General features: G+C 43.1%; 1 protein-coding gene across 5 annotated transcripts in view; it reads left to right on the plus strand.

Moving 5' to 3' along the window:
* Positions 1-12,307: 12,307 nt before the first annotated feature.
* ZMYND8 (zinc finger MYND-type containing 8) overlaps positions 12,308-23,742 on the plus strand; it is a 106,077-nt gene continuing 94,642 nt past the window's right edge. For 4 of the 5 annotated variants that reach the window (XM_075276760.1, XM_075276764.1, XM_075276762.1 and 1 more), the window contains exons 1-2: positions 12,308-12,992; positions 22,653-22,723. In XM_075276760.1, coding sequence (XP_075132861.1) covers positions 12,979-12,992; positions 22,653-22,723 — 85 coding nt within the window. In that variant the 5' untranslated portion in view covers positions 12,308-12,978. Of the gene's footprint in view, positions 12,993-21,005; positions 21,232-22,652; positions 22,724-23,742 lie in introns of those variants that run through there. The other variant, XM_075276759.1, reaches the window with a different exon arrangement.

Here is a 23,742-nt window from a genome sequence, read left to right on the forward strand (position 1 = left end):
AGAACTTAATTTGCATCTTCTATACTGCTTATGTCACAAGACACATCTTTTCCAGGATTAGGCATGTTTGGTTATTATGACACCAGGTTAACCGCTAGGTTTTAGCAACTGGCATTTAAAGCACATTACTGCCATCTACTCTCATACACCGGTACGACACCACAAGTTCTCTTTTCTTATAATGAGCTATACTTATAATGAGCTATACATATGTGGAAGAGCTAAAACTTTGCTGTATCATGTTGGATGAATAAACTACACTTTTGCTTCTTGAATATGAATACTGCTTTTTCCGTTGGATGAATTGTACATAGGACCTAGTCTATTCATGAGCTAGTTTAGTCAGCCACCAATTGTGCAAATTCTCTCACTTAAAAAGATGAGGTCGGCCAGTAATTGATATTATAGGTAGACCTCAACTATGAGAGACAAAATGAGAAAACAAATCCAGAAAATCACATTGTCTGATTTGGAAAGAATTTATTTGCAAATTATGGTGGAAAATAAGTATTTGGTCAATAACAAAATTCATCTCAATACTTTGTTATATATCCTTTGTTAGCAATGACAGAGTTCAAATGTTTTCTGTAAGTCTTCACAAGGTTGGCACACACTGTTGTTGGTATGTTGGCAAATTCCTCTATGCAGATCTCTTCTAGAACAGTGATGCTTTGGGGCTGCCGCTGGGCAACACGGACTTTCAACTCCCTCCAAAGGTTTTCTATAGTGTTGAGATCTGGAGACTGGCTAGGCCACTCCAGGACCTTGAAATAATTCTTACGAAGCCACTCCTTCATTGCCCTGGCATTTTGCTTGGGATGATTGTCATGCTGAAAGACCCAGCCATGTTTCATCTTCAATTACCTTGCTGATGGAAGGAGGTTTTCACTCAAAATCTAACGATACATGGCCCCATTCATTCTTTCAAGTACACGGATCAGTCATCCTGGTCCCTTTTCAGAGAAACAGCCCCAAAGCATGATGTTTCCACCCCATGCTTCACAGTAGGTAATGTGTTCTTTGGATGCCACTCAGCATTCTTTCTCCTGGAGCATTCATTCTCTTTTGGATCATCCAAATGCTCTCTAGCAACGCCGCACCTCCCATGAGGCGACCTGAAGCGAGCGCTTCAGGCGGCGCTATGTCAGGACCCCAGGAAGGGCGGCATTTTTTATTACCTAAGCCAGTCCAGGACAAGCTGTCCTGGACTGGCTTAGCACCGAGCGCTGGTTTGGGGAGGCCACTGGAGCAGCGCTGCTGCAGCAGCCTCCCGTCACGCTCAGGCAGAGAGCAGGTCCTCTCCGTAACTGCTCTCTGCCTGTGAACGGCGCTAAGCCCCGCCCCCTTCGCTCGGCCACGCCCTTCACTCAGCCATGCCCCTTCGCTCCGCCCCCTCCTCCCGGGGGGGGGGATGCGGCTTTCTGTAGTTCGCCTCGGGCGGCGAAAGGGGTAGGTTCACCCCTGCTCTCTAGCAAACTTCATTTGGGCCCGGACATGTCCTGGCTTAAGCAGGGGGACTCGTTTGGTACTGCAGGATCTGTGTCCCTGGTGGCGTAGTGTGTTACTGATGGTAGCTTTTGTTATGTTGGTCCCAGCTCTCTGCAGGTCATTCACTAAGTCCTCCCATGTAGTTCTGGAATTTTTCCTCACCGTTCTTGTAATCATTTTGACCCCATGGCATGGAGCCCCAGATCGAGGGAGATTATCAGTCTTGTATGTCTTCCATTTTCTAATTATTTCTCCCACAGTTGATTTCTTCACACCAAGCTTTTTGCCTATTGCAGATTCAGTCTTCCCAGCAGGGCTACAATTTTGTTTCTGGTGTCCTTCGACAGCTCTTTGGTCTTCACCATAGTGGAATTTGGAGTGTGACTGTTTGAGGTTGAGGACAGGTGTCTTTTATACTGATAACAAGTTCAAACATGTTCCATTACTACAGGTAATGAGTGGAGGACAGAGGCGCTTCTTAACCCCTTCCCGACATCCGCCGTAATAGTACGGCGCTGCCGAGAAGGACCTCCCGCAAACCGCCGTACTATTACGGCGGCTGCATGGTGCGCACACAGAAACTGTGTGCGCACCATGCGCTGTGGGTATCAGCCGTAATACACGGCTGACTATGCCCTGTAACACCCGCGGTCAGAACCGGGTCCGATCGCGGGTGTTAACCCCTGCAATACCGGCGGTCAACATGACCGCCGGCATCTCCGGGGATTGTGATACAATGGTGCCCCCGCGCCGGTTTCGGGGGGTGCCGGTGTTCGTAGGGGGCAGCCTGGGGTCTGATCAGTGACCCCGGGTCTGCCCCATGCTGTCCCCTGCACTTACCTGGCTGATCCTGCCAGGAATGGAAGCTGTCATCCTGTGCGTCTACACAGGATGACAGCTTCCTGTGTTCTGCAATACACGTGTAACACGTGTATTGCAGATATATATAGTGAAGCAGCGATCAGCCGATCACTGCTTCAATCCCCCATGGGGACAGAAAAAAAAAGTGATAAAAAAGTAAAAATAAAAAAGTTTAAATAAGTATAAAATAAATTATAAATAAATAAAGCCCCATTTTTCCACATATAAAATGTTTTATTATGTAAAATAAAGAAAAATAGAAAAAAAATTACATATTTGGTATCACCGCGTCCGTAATAACCTGAACAATAAAATTAAAACATTATTTAACCCGAACGGCAAACGTCATTAAAAAAAACCGTAGAAAAACGCACAAAATAATGATTATTCACCACCTTTCCCTTACAAAATGTTCAATAAAAAGTAATCAAATGGTCAAATGAAAACCAAAATGGTACCAATAAAAATCAGAGTTCATCCCGCAAAAGATAAGCCCTCAACCAGCTCTGTCTACCGAAAAATATAAATGTTATGCCTTTCAGAAGATGGCGATGCAAAAATAATTGATTTTTTTCCCTAGATTGAATTTTATTCTTCAGAAATAGCAACGCCGTAATCGTACGGACCCGCAGAATAAAGGAAACATGTTACTTATGCTGTACGCTGCACGGGAAAAAAAATAAATGCTAAAAAGCAATGCCAGAATTGATGTTGCCTTTTACATCCCACCCAGAAAGAGTTAATAAAATGTAGTCAATAAGTTACAGGCCCCAAAATGGTGGCATTGAAAAGTACATCTAATACCGCAAACACCAAGCCCTCATATGGCCACATTGCCAGAAAATAAAAATAAAAATCTAGCTTGTACAATGTGAAGACAAAAACCCCAAAAGTCGCCAAATCATTAGAACGTAAGTGGCTGCGACTAGAAGGAAATGTATAATCTGTGCGAGCGTTTTCAGGGGACACCCCATATTTAGAGCTTATGAGAGAGAATACACCAGCGCTGATCCCCCAGAATGCCCCTCTTCCCCGTCCGTGTCATAGGAGCTAGTGGGAAAATAGATTGGGATTGGTGTACCCAAATTACTCCACACAGCTTAAATATTCACTTCGGGGTTACTAATGCTCACTCCATCACTTGATAAATTCTTTGAGGGGTGCGGTTTTCAAAATGGGGTCACTTTCTAGAGGTTTCCACTGTTTTGACACCTCAAGGGCTTTGTAAATGCAACATGGATTCTGAAACTGATCACAGCTAGATCTGCCCTCTAAAAGCTCCTTGGCGCGCCTTCCCTTCTGCGTCTCGCGGTGCGTCCATATATTAGTTTACACCCACAAGTGGGGTACTATGGTAGTCGAGAGAACTTGCATAACAAATTGTGGGATGCGTTTTCTCCTTTAACCCCTTGTGAATGTGCAAATTCTAGGGCTAAATGAAAATATTAGTAAAATAAAATCAAATTTGAAAATTTCACCTCCAATTTGTATTAATTCCTGTTAAGCACTTATAGGGTTAAAATACTAGGTATATGTTGTTTTGGCTTATTTAAGGGGTGCAGTTTTGAAAATGGGGTGATTTATGGGGGATTTTAATACAAGGGTCTTTCAAAACCCCTTCATAACTGGATTAGTTCCTTAAAATATGGGTTTTGGAAATTTCTTGAAAATTTTGAATATTGTTGTTTCACTTGTAAACCTTCTAATGTCCGTAAAAAATAAAAGGGTGACTAAAGTTTGATGCCGCCATAAAGCAGAGATCTGGGACATGAGATTTATGATATAATTTTGGTGGTCTGACTATCTGTATGCAATGCACATCATTTCAAACTTTATAAAATGCATATTTTTCAAAATTTCCACCAAATTTCCTATTTTTTCATAACTAAACACAAAACATATCAACCAAAATTTACCACTAAGGGCTCGTTCACATCTGCACCCGGCACTCCGTACTTGAGGTTTCCGTTTCCTGCCTAAAACAGAGGCAGGAGACGGAAACCTGCAGGAGGCTTTCTCACCCATTCATTTGAATGGGTGAGAAAGCTGTCCGGCCGTGAGCAGCGGTGAGCGTTTTGCGCTCTCCGCCGCGAAACCGGGTTTTATAATCCGGACACAGAGTCGGACATGCAGTACTCTGTGTCCGGATAAAAAAATCCGGTTTCGCGGCGGAGAGCCTAAAACGCTCACCGCCGCTCACGGCCGGACCCGGTCTATGGTTTCCGTCTTCTGGCATGCAGAAGATGGAAACCATAGAACGGAGACCGTGAACGCAGGTGTGAACCTAGCGTAACATGAAGTACAATGTGTTATGAAAAAACAATCTCAAAATCACTTTGGTAAGTTAAACCGTTCCAGAGTTATTGCCACATAAAGAGACACATGGCAGTTATGAAAAATCGAGCTTGGTCAGGAAGTCAAAAAGTGCCATTGGTGGGAAGGGGTTAAAGAAGAAGTTACAGGTTTCTGAGAGCCAAAAATCTTGCTTGTTTGTAGTTGACCAAATACTTATTTTCAACTATAATTTGCAAATAAATTCTTTCCAAATCAGACAATGTGATTTGCTGGATGTGTTTTCTTATTTTGTCTCTCATAGTTGAGGTCTACCTATGATGTCAGTTACAGATTCTTCTCATCATTTTAAGTGGGAGAATTTGCACAATTGGTAGCTGACTAAATACTTTTTCCCCTAACTCAGCGCCGCACCTCTAATGAAGCGAGGTGAGGCGACCGCCTCGGGCGGCGCTCCGAGGTAGGGGGCTATAGCACGGGCGATTTAGTGCCGGGTGAAGAGGAGGCAGCAGCGGGAGCAGCGCAAGGTCAGTAAGAAAAACAACTTTTTTTTTTTTTCTAATAGGCCACTACCTGCTGGAGTATCCTACAGCAGGTAGCGGCCTATTTACCAACCTTCCTGGACCTGTTCACTGCCGCCCCTGCTTCCCCTTGTACTATAGGCCACGGTGGGCGGTAGTGAATAGGCCCGGGCCCAGGCCACGATCCCACTACCACTATTATTATACTCAGGGGTCTTTTCAGACCCCCGAGTATAGTAATCGGAGCCCCAGGGGAGGTGAGAGAATATAATAAACAATGTTACCGTATTTTTCGGACTATAAGACGCACTTTTTTTCACCAAATTTCGGAGGAAAATTAGGGTGCGTCTTATAGTCTGAATGTGGGTTTGCAGCATGGCCGCGCTACTGCCACCGCTGGTTTTCTTCAGCGGCAGTAGCGCGGCAATCCGCAGGCCCCGGCAGCTAAGACAGTCCCCGGCATCTGCTGTAATAGACCGGCGGATGCCGGGGAGTGTCTTAGCTGCCGGGGCCTGCAGATTGCCGCGCTACTGCCACCGCTGGTTTTCTTCAGCGGCAGGAGTGTGACAATACTGCAGGCCCAGGCAGCTAAGACACTCCCCGACATCCGCCGGTCTATTACAGCAGATGCCGGGGACTGTCTTAGCTGCCGGGGCCTGCGGATTGCCGCGCTACTGCCGCTGAAGAAAACCAGCGGTGGCAGTAGCACGGCCATGCTGCAAACCCACTGCTCCTCCGCAGGTCCCGACAGTTAGTTAGCCCCCCCCCCCCCCACCCCGGCCTCATACCTTTAGTGATGCAGGCCGGCTCCTGCACGGCGAGGCCGCAGGAGCCGGCCTGTTCCGATGACAGCCGGGAGCCTAATGAAGGCTCCGAGGCCTGTCATAGATATATATTACTATCGCGGCTGGTCTATGACCCTCTGCGATAGTAATGTATAGAATCTCCCATAGACGGCAATACACTTGTATTGCCGTCTATGGGACTTGCAATCAAATGATTGCAGGTTCAAGCCCCCTAGGCGGGGGATATTAAAATAGTAAAAAAAAAAAAAAAAACACTTAAAAAAAATATAATAAAAAATAAAATAAATAAAAGTTCACCTCCTTTCCCTAGAATACATATAAAAGTATAACATTACTGTGAAACATATACATTAGGTATCCCTGTGTCTGAAAATGCCCGGTCTACACCTGGCCCCACAAAAAAAATGCCCTATACATCCCCGTACAGCTGCAGGGTCACCTGTCAATGTGGCCTTGCAGCTGTTCCAAAATTACAACTCCCATATATTAAATATTTTACCATTTTTTGCCTGAAAATTTTTTTTCCCTATTTTTCTCCTCTAAAACCTGGGTGCGTCTTATAGTCCGAAAAATACGGTACTTACCTCTCCGGGATCTGATGTTAATCCTAGCAGGCTTTGGGCCTATATGATAATATCCCATACGTCACATGGTCTGGGATATTACCATTTAGGCCCAACGCCTGTGCTAGCAGTACCATATAGGCCCGAAGCCTGTGCTAGTAGTAATAGCCTGTTACTGCTAGCACAGGCTTTGGGCCTGTATGGCAACAGGCTGTTACTGCTACCACAGGCTCTGTATGGTCAAAGATGTCTGTGTTTCAAACTTTACAGAGTTAAATCACAGCTGGAAGAAGTGTCATGGCGGCACAAAGGGAAGAGACGGGAAATGAGGGAAGATGTCTCCTGTGAGTATTACTGCACAAAATATTGCTGCATTGTATTTATTGTAATGTTACCGCTAGCATCCCCAACACCCCCGCTGTGTGAGGTGGATGATCAAAAGGTGAACAACAAACACCCCCCCCCCACACGCGCCCTGGGCTCAATACCGGGGGGGGGGGGGGGGAGGGGGGTGATTGTCTGCCAAAGGCAGCAGAGAGGCTAACTTCACCACTGCCCCCACTATATAGCGGCAGACTGAGCATGCACCTTGCATCTCCATTCTTTATCAATGGCAGTACCGCAGAAAGCCCAGAACTGTTGTGCACTTTGGACAAATTCACTACAGTGGATTTTATACAGAATATTCTTTTTCTCCAATGTGTGGATGAGATTAGATGAAATTGGAACTGTAAAACAGCACTTTTGACACTTACATTTCTTCAGCAGTTAAAAACAATGTGTTTCCACCCTGTGTAACCTTAGCCTAAAATTTCAGTAATATGAAATGATTAGATGTAAATATATGCAAATGCTAAACAGCAGTTTTTGTTATAAAGGACAAGTACAAAATGTACATTATTTGCTTACCCTGTGCCCCTAAAAACACTGGTGTTTTATTTTCTCAGAGGAAAACAAACAGTAACCCTTTCCTGACATTCGCCGTACTAGTATGCCGGATGCCAGGTGTTTAAAGATGGCAGTCGCTCGGAAGTCGGGCAACCACCATAGCCACCGGGTGTCTGATGTTTTGTACAACAGACACCTGGCGCTAATGCCCACACCGATTTTAATCAGACTCCAAGGTTCAAGACCCCTAGGGGGTCTAATAAATGTATTAAAAATATAAAAAAATAATAATTAAAAAAACACATATAAAAGTACTTAAATACTATGAAACATCTACACATTAGGTATCCCAGTGTCCAAAAACGACTCATCCACAAATCTATAAAAATATTTTTCCTGTAAAGTAAACGCCATTGAGGTGAAAAAAATCCAACTAACTAAAAAGTACACCTGGTCCAGCAAAAAAAAAAAAAAAAGACGCCCTATATACATCCCCATACAAAGGAGTGTAAAAAAGTTACGGGTGTCAGAATATAGCAACTTTTGGAACAAAAAATTTTGGTACAGTTTTGGATTTTTAAGGGGTTAAAATGTAAATAAAACCATATAAACTTGGTATCCTTGGAATAGTACCAACACATAGACTACATGTGACATGTAATTTTGGCTGCACAGTAAATGCCGTAAAAACTAAGCCTGTAAGAAAGTCGCACAAATGCACTTTTTCCTCAAATCCACCCCATTCTGAATTTTTTTTTCCAGTTTCCCAGTACATTATACAGAATAATTAATGGTAGCATCATGAAAAAAAAAATTGTCCTGCAAACATTAAGACCTCATATGGCTCTGAGAGAAGAAAAATAAGAAAGTTATGGTGTTTGGAAGGGGGAGGGGAGTCAAAAACTAAAAAAGGAAAATCGAAAAATGCCCGCGGCGGGAAAGGGTTAACCCACTGAGAGAATAAGAGTATGCTTACACAGAAGAAAATAAATGATCTGCTTCCCATTCATTTCTTTTTTTTTTTTTTAAATCTAGATTGTGAGCCCCATATAGGGATCACAATGTACTTTTTTTTTTCTGCTTCCCATTTATTTCTATGAGAGTTTCAGACAGCTGAAAAAAATCAGCTTGCAGAAAACCTCATCGAAATTAATGGGAGTCAGATTTCAAGCAGAATTTGGGGCTGATTTTGAGGCTGAAAGAGGTGATTACCGTATATACTCGAGTATAAGCCGAGTTTTTCAGCACAGTTTTTGTGCTGAAAAAGGCCACCTTGGCTTATATTCGAGTCATTACGGTAATACCGTAGTTACAGACCCAACATACAGACACGGGGACGGGTGCCGGGCCGCAGCCTCGCCACGCTCCTGGCAGAAGTAACCGAGGCCTTCTAGCAGAAGTACCATAAGTACTTATGTAGTTTGAAATAAACAGCACCGCCATGGCGATGTTGCGGGCCCGGCACCCGCCCCGGTGTCTGTATGCCTGGTCTGTAGCTGTAGTCTGTAGTGGCCTGTAGCTATAATGGCACCGCTCTGCTCCAGATTGGTCGCCATTGCAATCGGCACCTCCACTGTAACTTTTACAGTGGTAATGCCAGAGTTCCTGAGCACTGGAGTTACAGTGGAGATGCCCTGCGGGGAAGCGGCAGGTGCTGCCATGCCCCTGGAGAGAGGAGGGAGCGGACGCAACCGCTTTCTCAAATGTGGCCCTGAAGCGCTGAGGGAGATCCTCGGCCACAGGAGCTGAAGGGGAGATCCCCGGCTGCCGGCAGGAGCGCATACCTGAAGGAAGACCTCGGCCGCCGGACCTGAAGGTGAACTGCGGCTGGCTGCCGGCAGAAGCGCTGAGGGGAAATCCAGGCAGCTGAGTCTGCCAGGGATTCCCATCAGCGCTTTTGCTGGCGGCCGGCCACAGTTCCCCTTCAGGTCCGGTGGCCGAGGTTCTCCTTCAGGTCCGCCCCTCAGTGCTCCTGCCGGGGATTCCCCTCAGCGCTTCTGTAAAGGCTTCCCGGCTGCAGTACTTTTCTTTTGCAGGCTTGTACAGTATTGTTAGTGGCAATTTTCCCGTGGCCTGTGCGCCTGCGCAGTCTGCTCTGCCCAAGGCCCGAGGCCTAGAAGTTACGAGCCTGCGGTGGAAGAAGACGCTGAAGATGACACTGCTGACGAAGAAGGAGGTGTCGCTGGAGACACTTCTCTGGCAGCGGTGGGGACGCCCCCATCGCTGTTTGAGCGCTGGGGCCCACCCCCATCGCTGCAAGAGAACTAATTTGCATACCGGTAAAAACCAGTATTTCTAAGGAACGGCGGAGTGGAGACCACGTCTAAAGGTAAGAGACGAATAGCCTTTCTAAAGGCTATTCCGACGTCTTAACCACACAAAAAAAAGGTTTAGTGGTAGAATCCCTTTAAAGGGGCTCTATCAGCAAAATCATGCTGATAGAGCCCCACATATGCGTGAATAGCCTTTAAAAAGAATATGATCTACTTACGCATCGTGCACGGTGGGCGGGCATTCAGGGTGCGCCGTCTTCTTCATCTACGCCTCTTCTTCCTCCGATGTCCTCCGGTCCCGTCCTCCTCCGGCGCTCGCGAACTGCGCCCAGGCCATTTTTTTTTTATATCAGTGTCAGTTTGCGAGCGCCGGAGGAGGACGGGACCCGAGGACATCGGAGGAAGAAGTGGCGTGGATGAAGAAGAAGACACACCCTGAATGCCCGCCTAATGTGCACGATCCGTAAGTAGATCACATTCTTTTTTAGGGTATTATTTTAAAACTGGGGGGTAGTTTAATATAACATTTACGGTGCCTGAATAGCCTTTTTAAAGGCTATTCACGCATATGTGGGGTTCTATCAGCATGATTTTGCTGATAGAGCCCCTTTAAAGTCTCTCCCTGCTTGTGGAATCCATAGCAAGGCTGGCATATGGGGCGCGATGCAATGACATCATCGTGTCCTGTCTCGTCTTCTACATAGTCATCTATGTCAGAACAGGGACTTTATAGCTCCTTGCTCCATCATAGATCTCCATAGTATCGGAGCACGCTGATACACTTAGGGCATGCACACTATAGCAAGGAGTACTACCGTACAGTTCATCATATCATCTTCCTGGTACATTTATTAAATCCCAACTGCATAATGAATTGCTTTTAGGTGACCTCTAAAGGAAGTCAACCATCTCCCTCAAGTACATTCTCATCACAATGTACATTTTTTTTTTCCTATCAGTATGTCCAACATGGGAAGAACATACAAACTCCTTGCAGATGTTGTTCCTGGCAGGATTTGAACCCAGGACTCCAGCGCTGCAAGGCTGTAGTGCTAACCCCTGAGCCATCATGTTGCCCTTTACTCTGCTGGACCATTGTTGTGTCAGAGCCAAGGCCCATCCAAGGATCCTCTGATATTCTGGATGGCCAGTCCAACACTGCTCTCCAGGGAACATGACCCGGTAACTATTAGGGTAAGAGCCAGTTCACTCTGGATGGCCAGTCCAACACTGCTCACCAGAGAACATTACCAGATAACCATTAGGGTAAGGGCTAGTTCACACGGAGTTTATTTGGAATCTGCCTCAAAATCCACCTGCAAAAAAAGCTCTCATTCATTTGAATGGGAGCCGCTTGCTTTTTTTCCTGCTCCCCGAATTAATGGGCCTAATCAGGAGTGAGTCTCGTGCCGTGGAAGCTGTCTCAGCCGCGGAATATAGGGCATGTCGCTTCAAATGAATGGGAGCCTTTTTTGCTGGTGGATTTTGAGGCAGATTCCAAATAAACTCCGTGTGAACTAGCCCTTACCCTAATGGTTATCTGGTAATGTTCTCTGGTGAGCAGTGTTGGACTGGCCATCCAGAGTACCAGAGGATTCTCAGATGGGCCTTGACTCTGACACAACAATGGTCCAGCAAAGTACATCCAAATTTGAAGGCTACTATGGTCTATATGATAGAGCTTTGGAAGGTGTACCCCCAGAATTATTTTATGTGGTGGGCTAAAGGAGCCTGAATCCGACACTGGTGGTGGGAAAGCTGGTAGACTCCAGTTCTTTGAAATATAGGCATGGTGATACTAAATGCCATACAAAAGTATGGTTATGGCTGAATCCTATGTTTGTACCATCCACATCTGGACTCTAGGCTGTAAATTGTTTGATACTTCTCTATATAATATTTATAGCAGCAGCAGCTCTTACAAGATCTTACAAGCAACAACATTGGTAAACACAGAGTGAGTGACAGGGTGTCCTGCCTGTCGTGTAACTGTGAAGATGCCTGACACAAGCACTGCAGGCCTTCATTCACAGAGTCCAGGCGACGCGGGGTTAATGCTGTCCAATGTGCAGCACCTCAGGGCGGAAGCGGGGTTGTCTCTCTGTCGGGGACATCTTCATTCGGCCTTGCAGGACGGGGAATAGAAGGTTTTATTCGAGCTATCAGACAGTCGTGTGACTGCTCACATGGATTGTCTGCTTCACAGCACTGGAACAGGTCTTACAGGTTTGCTTTAATTGTGCATTGTTTTGTGTCACCATTAATGTACGAGTGAGAGCCGCGGAGAGGAATGCATTGTGTGTATATGTGTAAAGGCCTAGCGCAGCCTGTCCCTTTCTCTCTCTCATGCACAGGATGGCTCCTGCCTGCAAGAGCTGTACAAAGATAATCACTCAGGAAGTGGCTCAGCCAATGGCCTAAAGCATTACATGTGGATTCTCGAAAGCCTCCAATCCTGCCCCGGCTTGCATCAGGGGAGTCTGATCACCAGGCTGAAGTGCCAAGCCCTTTCTGTCTGAGAACTGAGAGTCTGTCCTCCATGTTTTATAAGTATTGACATATAACACTGTAACAATGCATCCACACAGGTAAGCCAGAGCGTTGTTTTTTTTTTTTTTTTTTGTAGTTGATTCCCATCTTTTGGACACTGTGCTTTTGCAGGTTGCATCTCCACGATGTCTTGTGCTAAACTGAGTAAAGCAGGCTGTGTTGTATAGCTTGACTTTCTGGAGGGATCACATGGTTGGAGCCATTAGCCAGTGATTGCTGCTGGGGTTACAGGAGAGGTGCTGAGGGTACACGGCTCAAGTAACTTTCTTGTAAACAGTGGAGGCTTTCTACACAAAGGCCCCCTCCCTGCCCCCTTCCCTTGTTCACCAAGAAGATCTCCGCATTATTGTGTATTCCTGTGTCACATGCTGCTCAGAGGAACATGGAGGCTCCCTCCTCAGCACAAGCCTTCAGCTGACGTACAGGCCTCCAAGCAAAGCACACTGGCTCCCTGAGCAACTTTCTTTTGTACCTAAAGGACAACAGGCAGATTAACCCAGGACTGTGCTTCTCAATCCTGACTACAAGGACTCTCGTAGCACTCATGTCTGACAATACGTATGGGGCCTAGCTTGCAGCACTTGGATTTTTAAAATTCCAGAATATCTGAAGCCTTGCTTTCTTGCTCATTTGGTGTCCTCATGATTTTTCTTGCTTTTTACCACTATATTGGTTTTTGAGATACATTTTTTTCTTTCCTGGATGTCTGAATTCCACAGGCTGAGAGCCAACCAAAATGGATGTCAAACAGTAAGTAAACCATCTGTATCTCTGTGGCACATTAATAATCACTTTTATTCAGTTAGCATTGCAGAAGTGCACAGACATGACTATAGATATTCTGTACATGCAGGGCTAGAAAAGCTTTGTTTCTTAAGATAAACTCTGTCATGTTCTAACAATTTAACCGTGCAATAATTCTTATAGTTAACCCTCTGTGGTGAAGCTCTTCTTCCTAGCAGAGGATTTAGGCCTCTCCTGTGCCTCACAAAGGGTTAATTTCTTGCTCCTGATTTCTTTATTTTTTAAAAGGAGGTTGGAAATGAACATAAAGGTAAGTTAAGAGGCCTGTGTGTAATGTAATGATTGCAAGCTATTCGGTGTTATTAGAGGCAGGAAACAAAATGGCTCCTGTGTACGTGATATTGTTATGCCCTCTGACTCCTTTTATCTTGTTTTACCTCCTGCCTTTTGGATGTTTTATTCATTTACAATGCATAATAATGTATTTTGAGAGCAAAATGTTTATCTTCATTTTATTAGTATTTTTATGAGGTCCCAAAAAGTGACTGCTCTAACCATAAAAAAAAAAAATGTGGTTTAGGCCTTTACCTTGATTTGCTAGGATTTTTATGCACCCTGTAAGAAGGGTTAATTTTAGATGCTGAAAATAATAGATGCCCCCCCCCCCCTTTATCTGTCATTTTCACATGAGGGTCTGTTAAAGGTGATGCCAGGTAGGGCTACAGATAACATTTTGTCTCATTAACTCTGTTCTACCCATGTCAGATGCTACAGTATAATTTCATATGCAGTTTTTCTGATTTAATTTAGAAAATGACAGACAGATGGTTTATGTCACTGACATTTTCTCTTCATGGATCCCTCAGAGATGCGTCTTGCATTTAAGGGTTACAAAATGGAGCCAATGTCACTGACGTCACCAAGAGTCTCCATCTTGTTAGACAAGTGGATGCCACTGTCAATGTCATTTAAGAGGAACAATTTATGAAGGAATATTCTTTACTTTATGGTTTTATTGATATTTTTTTTTTTTTAAATTTTGATAATCCTCTCACATTTCACTGACGTAACTGCTCCATTACCAAGAACGTTCATAAAGCTTTATGTAAGGGGCTCATTTAAAATGGTGTGTTCTAGGGGCCTACAATATCTATATGACTCTAGTGTAGCTGACAATCCTATTCATCTCAATTTTATTTAACCAAACCTCTGCCTGGGGTGCTGGCCATAGAACCCAGGAATTTTGTCTACACACAAAAACATACGTTTAATACAGTTTAATTCGAGCTTGTTTTTCACTGAAGCGGTTAAATACCGTTTAATACAGCACTGGAGTCAGTGTATCCCTGTGCTCACTGTGATGTATAATTGGGCAGTGTTCACACTATTACAGTGCTTAGTCAATAGAAATGGCCTTGTCTTCCTTTTACATAAACACACTAAAGATGCCTGCATTGCAGCAAGAAGTCCAGGAGGAAGGAAGGAGAAAAAATAAAATCCCAGCCCTGTCAGTCCAATCAAGTGTCCTGTTAGGCCTCTGAACCAATGATAGCGTGAAGGTCATCAAAAGCTGTTGACTGCAGAGCGGAGGACATAGCATAAGTTTGTTATAGGCATAGACTCTTAGGCTGCATTCAGAGTCTCCGGTGATTCTAGAAGTTTCCCTGAATGTCAGTGAGCCACATCTTTCATGGGAGGGCATGATTGTATTGCCCAGGATCTGAATAGCAGTCCTTCATAACAAGCAATCCACAAAGTAAAAATACATTGGCCCAGATTTACTAATAGTGTAATCTTAAATAGGCAGTCTGAACTAGACTAGATTTATCATAGCGGCTGTTTCCTGATATTAAATTTAGTGTATCTTTAGAATGTCTAGTCTAAGTTTATACTACTTTTGGTTTAATTTTTGCCGGATTTTTGTGACGGAATTTTGAAATAGTGTGGTGCGTTTAAGCCACTCCCCTTTTTCTGAGAATCCACACCAGCATGTTCCACAACACAAAATTTTTTTAGGCCAAACTAGATGCGCCACATTTACTTTCCAGTTATAATCAATTCTAGTCATTAATGTCATATTCATTTATCCAGAGAATGGGGCTGAGCTGCAATACACAGCACAGCTCCTATGCAATTTACAGTGCTGTGCTGTATCCTAAGAATTGATCTATATGTAACTTCTGGAAAACTTCTTTAACCAAATGTATCTTTTATCAAATGTATCTGATAACTAGGCAGTAGTGTAAACTCCATTGCTATTGACTCTTGAAAACTCTGTAAAAACACGGGAAATCAGGAGCTTATAACCACGCGTTACAGAGTAGGCGGTGATATCAGTGACACAGAAAGATGTATAACTCTGTGGAGGGTCTCGGCACTGAAGATATGTGACATAGTCTATAGATCATGGGGAAGAGAGGTTTCCACATTCCCTGTCTCTCATCCCATTGAACACTAAAAGTCTGATAACTGACGCTAGGTTCACACTAGCGTTCGGCAGTCCGTTCTGTGGTTTCCGTTTTCTGCATGCAGAAGGCGGAAACCTGTCAGATCGGATCCGGCCGTGAGCGGTGGTGAGCGTTTTATGCTCTCCGCCGCGAAACCGTTTTTTTTTAAAATCGGACACAGAGTATTGCATGTCCGACTCTGTGTCCGGTTTAAAAAAACTGGTTTCGCGGTAGAGAGCATAAAACGCTCACCGCCGCTCATGGCCAGACATCTTTCAAACCCATTCAAATGAATGGGTTTGAAAGAGTCCTGCAGGTTTCAGTCTCCTGCCTCTGTTTTGTGCAGGAAACGGAAACCTGTAGAATGAAGACCGGGCGCAGATGTGACTGAGACATATTAAAGAGAGTCTGTCAGCAATAGAGGTGATTCTACAGTTTCCAAATATTTTCAGAGCCCCATTTTCACGTAAATCACTATTTTATTCATGTGGAAATATTAAGAAAAGTGTTTGCAGGGTGTGCCTGAGCTTGCCTCATGATTCAATGTCTGCTCTAGATTAATTTAGGACATGATAAATCAGTTTCTGTCAACAGATATCTAGAACCATTATACTGGGCTTGATTTAGAAATCCCTAGAAATATGGATTTTGCATAGGTGCACTGGCATAGGCTTAACATACTATCCATAGGCTCTTCAATTTGCTGCTTGCTAGAAGTTTACATGTTTGCCTGTTGGCAGTCCATTTGGGTTAGTGCTGGGCCCTGCTGTTATATTTATTTCAGTGGAATATTAGGCATGGTTCATATCTCGGTTCAGGTTACCTTCAGGAAAACTGTGGACCCTAGCAGGACTTTTCCCTCTGCATATTTTGTGCGGAAATATGTGATTTACCCATTATAGATTGAGGGTTTTCCAGGTAACTGCTTTTTAATGCGTATACGGTAGGTTTCCGTAAGGGGTATCCCCAAGCGGAATCCCCAACGGAAACCCAAACGCAGATGTGAATAGGGCCTAAGGGCTCGTTCACATCTGCACCCGATCTCCGTCTGTCCGGTTTCCGTCTTCTGCAGACAGAAGGTGGAAACCCAACAGACAGTGTCCAGCCGTGAGCGCCAGGGAGCGTTTTGTGCTCTCCACGGTGAACCATTTTTTTTTTTTTAACCGGACACAAAGTCCTGCATGTCCGACTTTGTGTCCGGTTAAAAAAAAAAACTGTTGCGCCGTGGAGAGCACAAAACGCTCCCCGGCGCTCATGACCGGACAGTTTCCAAACCCATTCAAATGAATGGGTTTGAAAACTGACTGCAGGTTTCTGTCTCCTGGCCAGTTTCATGCAGGAAACGGAAACCTGCATAACGGAGGCTGCGGCGCAGATGTGAACCTGGCCTTAGAGTGTAATAGTAATATGAGTTTTATCTAGTAATAATGTTTATATAAAACTTATAGAGGATACTGAACTGGATCGTTGGGATGCAAAAACATCAAGGGGAACCTCTTCTTCCATCCATATCCCTTCCAGTAAAAGTGTAGACAAATCTTTGTGAATACGTAAATGACAGATTTTATGTGAAGAAACATTGAAACATTCTCAAATTTTAAAACACAAATTGGAAACATTTACTAATCCTGTACATGCATACGTAAGGATCCAGACAAGAAAAATTCAGTCTATACACCTGATTGTATAGACTGAATTTCCTTGCCAAAAGTCGGTCCAGAGATGTGGACTTCCTGCATCATAGTTATTTGTGATGCCAGGCTCATCACAGCTTTACTTTCCTATACTATATAAAGTACAGGACAGTGGAACCACAGTGAAGAAGGGATTCCTGACATCATAGATCACTATGATGTAATGAGTCTAGGGCTCCGAACTGTGTCTGTGCCACGAAATCTGGTTTTTGTGCCAACCACAATTTCTAGCTCAGTTTCCTCTAGGAGGCCTAAAGTTTAGGCAGTGCAAGGTTAGACTAGACAGCTTACACTCACATGATGGTTTTTTCACAGACCCATTTACCTCAGTGGCTATATTTAGGTTAGATAGATAGATAGATAGATAGATAGATAGATAGATACAGCATGCTGTATTTGGTTACATGGACCATGGATAGCATAAGTTAATGGGCATAGACTCTTAGGCTGCATTTAGATCCTCCAGTGCAGAGCACATCTAAGATCTCGGCAGCTAAAACATAAAGAATGGAGCACGAAGCAAACAGATATGTTCTTTGTGTGGTGTTTAGTCTAGGTTACTAACACAGATCAGCTACCATTCACATGAATGGGAGCTAAGCTTCAGTGATTCAGCTTAGCCATTACACAGAGAACAGTGCTGTCTGCTTCCTGCTCCATTCTCTGTGTATCAGTTGTTGAGAATAGCTTATTGGCAGGTTTTCTGAGTGTCGGACCCCACTGATCTGATATTGAAGATCATTCCCTAGAAAAATGTTGCTAAATTTTGATGCAGTGTCGCAACTTAGGCCATTGACAGTTTGGGCTATGCCTCGCCCCCTTTTGTACAAGTGTTTTAAAATACTTGAGAATTGGTGGAAATTTAGTCTGCTTTCACACAAATGGTTTGAATGTTGGTAGTATTTCCTGGACTAAACTTGAAATCACTGCATACTAATGAGATATAATGCAGTGATCTCCCAAACGGCCAAAGTGCCACTGTACCGACGTTACATAATTGTTTCAGATGTTTGGGAGCTCCCTTGCATTATATCTCACTATGATTTAGTCAGTTTAGTTCATACAGTGGAGTTCAATCCAGGAAATACAGTCTGTTTTCCAGGGCAAGACTTGTCAAGGCAAGTGGCCTTAGGGCTAGTTCACACACGGATTTTTGATAGTGGATTTTGACACAGAATCCGCCTCAAAATCCCCCGCCAAAATTGGCTCACGTTGATTTTAATGGGATCTGCTTGCTTCTTTTTTTCACTAGCTAGTAGTGGAAAAAAGAAGCGACATGCCCCTTCTTCCCGCGGATTCTGCGGCTGACTCGTCTGCAGCGCAAGACTCGCTCCCAATTGGGCTCATTCATTTGGGCCTAATCTGGAGAGGAATGCCGCGACGGGATGCCGGTGCACTGCATTGGCATTCCGTGGAAGCTAGCCACGCGGTATTTTCACACACTGAATCCATTTTCTGGCTTGTGAACATACCCTCAGACTACACAGTTTTAAAGGGGACCTATCACCACCTCCTCCAACCCTAATTCTTTGCATCCACTTATCTATTGCAGTTAAAATTTTCTCTGTAGCCCTTACCATTCGTTCGGGTTGGGGGGGATACAGAAAATATTCCAGCTACATCAGAATTAATGACGTAAAGCCAATGACAAATGTAAAGCATTAAAGTTGACGGGGGTCCTTTAAACTGCTCCAGATTTCTCTTTATGCTTCTCACTCAATTACGACGTAATTCTGACACATTTTCATCAGTAAATTTACCCCCTTTGCTTCATATTTTTTATTTTATTTTTTAAAGATTTGCTTGATTTTACTAAATGATAATATTACTGTTCACCTCAGGAGATTGAAAATCTACTCCGAGCTACTATTACTCTCCGTTGACAGTTTGAAGTAAGAATTCTTTGTTCCCTAAAGTTACAGTTGAACTACAAATCATATTAGTATGCCCTAAGGCCAGAAAACCCCTACAATGCCAGTTTGAACTTGGGCAGAATTTTTTCCCAAGCTGGAAGTAAAGTCTGTTACTTTTGGTTTAATAATATTTTGCCATGGTGGTAGGAATGCTTTATGAAAGAGAACTGGAATATAGACTGGGCAGATGAATCAAAGCTGCCATAGGGTCCAGTGTTAGCATACTGTGAATTTTAACTAGTGATTTGTTACACTGCCATTTGTTATCCAGTAAAAGAATGATCATCTTATGTATTCCAAGGCCATGTTTAGTATTTAATGCAAGTTGCAATATATTCACTTAATTGGGACTGAGCTGTGATCAGGCCATGTAGCTGAGCACCACTGCTGCTTCAACCGATCTATGAGAGAGACTTATTTGTTGGACACCCCCCCCAACAGATAATCAGTTGATAACCTAAGTAATCAATTTAAGGCTAAGGCCACTGAATTGCACCGAAAAAACAAAACAAAAAAAAAAAAAACACTTTAGGAAAAAATGCAGCAAAAAGCTGTTTGAGGCGAAGGCACCACAGGGCATCCCGCAGCAAAAAAGCACTGCAGGAAAAACCGCGGCGGCAACATATCGCGGTTCTTCCTTCAGCGCTTTAGATTATAATTAATATCAATTATATCAATTATATATATCAATTATATTTATTCAGAAACTGCTGGCGTTTCCATAGGTATAATTGACATGCTGCGATTTCCAAAACCGCACCCGTTTTGGAAATCGCGGCTTGACCACACTGCAATTTTTACCGTGAAGTGGGCATTGGATTCCCTAGAATCCTATCCGCTTTGCCCTACCTGGAAAATGCCAAGACTTTTCCTGTAGCATTTCTGCTGCGGGCAAATTGCGGCGTTTATATCCCATGGGGCCCCACTTTGTGGAAACAGTTTTTTTTTGTTGTTGTTGCAGGTTTTGCTGCGTGTTTTTTTTTTTTTTGGAGCCAAAACCAAGAGTGGCTACAAAGGGAATGGGAAAAATATAACATTTCTAATACTTCTACCGAATGCACTCCTGCCTTTGGCTTAAAAAAAAAACATAGCAAAATCTGTAGCATAATACGCAGCATTTCCGTAATGTGGGGCCTTAGCCTTAACACGCTTCCTTTTTTACATGCACAGAATTTTGTTTTCCAGTTATTCACATATCAGCAATCCTAACATATTCTGACATATTACTGACATATCCTTTAGCCATAGATGCTAAATAATAGAAATAATCAGTATGAGACATCTAAATGTAGGATAAGAATAGCCTTTCTTGAGGCTATTCTGACGTGGTAGGCAGAAAAAATGCAATTTTATTGATAGAATCCCTTTAATTCAGTTTTTGTCTGTGGTATGATGCACCCTGTATTCCTGTATAGAGTCTAGTGTCTACTTGCTCTGTCTTACTGTGTGTGACAGCTGTTACATACTGTGTTCTGCTTGTGTGGACTTTTGTATGTGTAGGAGCGATGTGATGTGTGAAATGACTGTTCAGTATTAGATTTATACTATGCTAAAAAACTGTATACGGTTGAGCATGGAGGGTGCTATGTAAGCAGATAACCTTGAACCTTGTAATCAGCCATTTAGTATAGTTCTACTTTAGGTCTATGAATGGATTTTAAAAATATTCACCCATAACAGCAGCTACGTCCCCCTCATGTCCAACCATCCAGGCCCCAGTTCCCCATTTTCATGTGATGTTATGGTGCCATCCTTTAAATCCTTTGGAGATGGGCATAGTTAGTTCATTTTCTTACCCAGGGTTATTTATTCTAAGGCAAAGACTACGGTAGGTTTTTTTTTTTGTTCAGAAGCCAAACTTGTGTATCAATGTGACTGGACTGCAGGCCTCTCCAACCTTTGTTCTGACTAACTGTGCATTGTGATGTGTAAATCATACCAGTCTGTTCCTGTCTGAATTTTCTCTAAACATTTGGTTTTCATCTACTGCTGCTGGAATGGAAGGCAGTTCCCCTTTTGCTCTTGTGCTGTTATTAGGGGTGATGACAACGCCGGAGTCCACATAAGCTCTTATTAAATAAACTGCTTCCATTTTAGCTCCAGTGCAGGGATGGGGCAGTGTATTGCTGCCAGACGCCATTTTAAGAGCCTGCACAAGGTACATAGCCCTCGATGACTAAGCCTGTGATAGGTGAGTCTTTCTGTATCAGCTCCCATTTTTCTAGCACATTTGTTTTTCACTGTTACACAGGCTTTCATATAGATTTCTTAAACGTTTTCATGAATCCTGCTTGGGATGCTGAGACATGGAGGCAACTATATATTTTTTTTGTAGGCTTGTTACTTACACATCCTCTAGCTTTAATGCAGGGTTACAGATTTGTGGTATGTAAAGCAAACCCTTATGTGTGTGGTAACATTTGCTTTGCATGCAACATTTTTGCAGCCCTGCATATAAAGTACATAGGACATAGGTAAATCCCAAATAATATCAGTAATATCAGTTTTTCATGTTCTTAAAAATAAATGGTTAATCACATCAGTTAGTGTTAGGATAATGAAGTCTATTTCTTGTTACATTCTTTCCAGTGATCTTCATGGTCAAGAAAGCAGGGTTAGCCTTGTCAACTGTGTACTTAATATTCTTTGCTAATATTTGGGCTGGTCTGGGTTTATTGATTGTTTGACCAATCTGGTATTGATCTATTTATGGTGTCATACAATGCGTAGATGCGTTACATGCTCAACAGTTAATATTTAATTGACGATACTTCTTTCCTCATCACAGTCCATCACATCTCAGTGGATCCTGCAATCACATGTCAGACAAAAACACATTCTTGGGCAAAAAGCATAAAAAAAGTCCCCCTCCCAAGCACCAGTCCTATGTTCCTGAGACTTTCAGTCTGATACAGCCTTCTTGTTTAGGAGGTGTTTTTTTTTTTTTTTTTTTTTTTTTTTTTTTTATGTTTTACATTTCCATACCGTCCGAGGATTTGTAAAAGAGTGAATTCGTTAGAAGAGACTGCTCTCCTCTGGATGATATATGTAGATGCTCTGCATGGCGAGAATGTTATGATAGTTCTTATAATGTCTTGAATGTGCATATAGAAAAAGGGGTTTACATGTTTATTAAAGATTATTTCTTTAGTATTTTTTAGTTTTTATTTTCTAATCTTTCTGGCCAGTTGCAGTGACAGTCTCCTTGCAGGATCATGCAGTACTTGCCTTTTGATTTATGACTCTGGTGATACAAAATCTTCTTAATACTACATCACTACGTAATGTTAATATGGTATGACTAGTTCCTCATTCACACCCTAAGCATCTCCACTACCTTGTTTGTACCATTTGCTCTGTTACCTGTAATATTATGCAGCCTGGAAAAGCCCAATGCTGCTTTATTGCTCTGATCTTCCCACAGAGGACATGTTAAATATGAAGCTGTCACCTATCTCCTCTCCATCTATCATTGTATGAGACTGACAGTAGGGAGGAATGTTATGTGCAGCAATGGAATCCACATGTGTATATGTGAGGTCACTGCTGCATGAGAGCTGTTTGTCCCATGACATGTCAGGGTTGCTTACCTTCTTTCTTTGTCTCCCACAGTTTATCAGAGGAGGAAGTGAAGACTGATCCGGAGGTGGTGGAGGGGATGGATGTCACCACTCGATCCAAAGGTAAGGAGCATTGCTGCTGTTTTGTGTCTGTTCTTTTCTTCACCCAAACTTGCAAACCAGGAGCCAGTATACACAGCACTGCCTGACATTGCTGGTATTTACATGGTTTTCTGGAGAGAGCTAGCTGCAGCCTCTAGGGGTTAAACTATTTCACTGCTACAGTGATTTAGCGTAATCTTCTGGGAGAATTCATTTCAACAGAATTGTGTATCATAGAGCTGCAGTTTGTCTTCCCTCTCTAAAAAGAAATTGCAATTTTGTGTTCAGTGAATGGGGAGATTATTCATTCCTAGAATTCCCTAGCCACAGATTTATGACTGCAGTCTGGAACCCTAGTGATAAACAGAAAATATTTTTAAGTGTACTATAGTTGAGATTGTTGAGCTGATTTGTGATATGACTGGGTTAAAGCCTACTGTATTGCTTATTTCCATATTTGTATGAGTCTGCATTGAAAGTGCTGCTATAATGAGAGCTAATGGAGGGAGTAAATAGAAAGAATGAATATATCTTTCAATCTTTGTTTTCATAGATACTCTTGTTGATTTTGGTTGTCACCATGTGGTCTGTACTGTCATACGTTTGCAGTGTTAGGGAGCCTTCACACGATGTAACGCTGCGCTCATTCTGATCGTAAAAATACAGAATGAGCGCATAAAAAGCAGCTCCCATTGACTTGAATGGGAGCCGGCATACATATTTATGAAAGAGTCGGAATGGGGCTATAGGAAAGGTAGAGAATTCGGTGGTTTGGCCTATTGACTTTACAGCCCAGTTTCTGAGGCTGGGTTTACGCTTCTTTTCTCCACAAATGCATGTATTTTTGAAAACTGCAAACGAGTTTTAAAGAAAATAAATGTATTTTTGAGTAAACCCAACCTTAGGTTTTCTGTTCGCAATTTCATGTAGTGGTGTCCTTTTATGTAACACGGTTGATGTTCATCTATGACTCACGTCTACACATTGGATTGAACCGTGAATTGACCAAATAAACTATTCCTACTATCTCTAAGATATTT

Source organism: Leptodactylus fuscus, chromosome 6 (genome assembly GCF_031893055.1).
Source record: "Leptodactylus fuscus isolate aLepFus1 chromosome 6, aLepFus1.hap2, whole genome shotgun sequence".
In the NCBI taxonomy this organism is placed as follows: Eukaryota; Metazoa; Chordata; class Amphibia; order Anura; family Leptodactylidae; genus Leptodactylus; species Leptodactylus fuscus.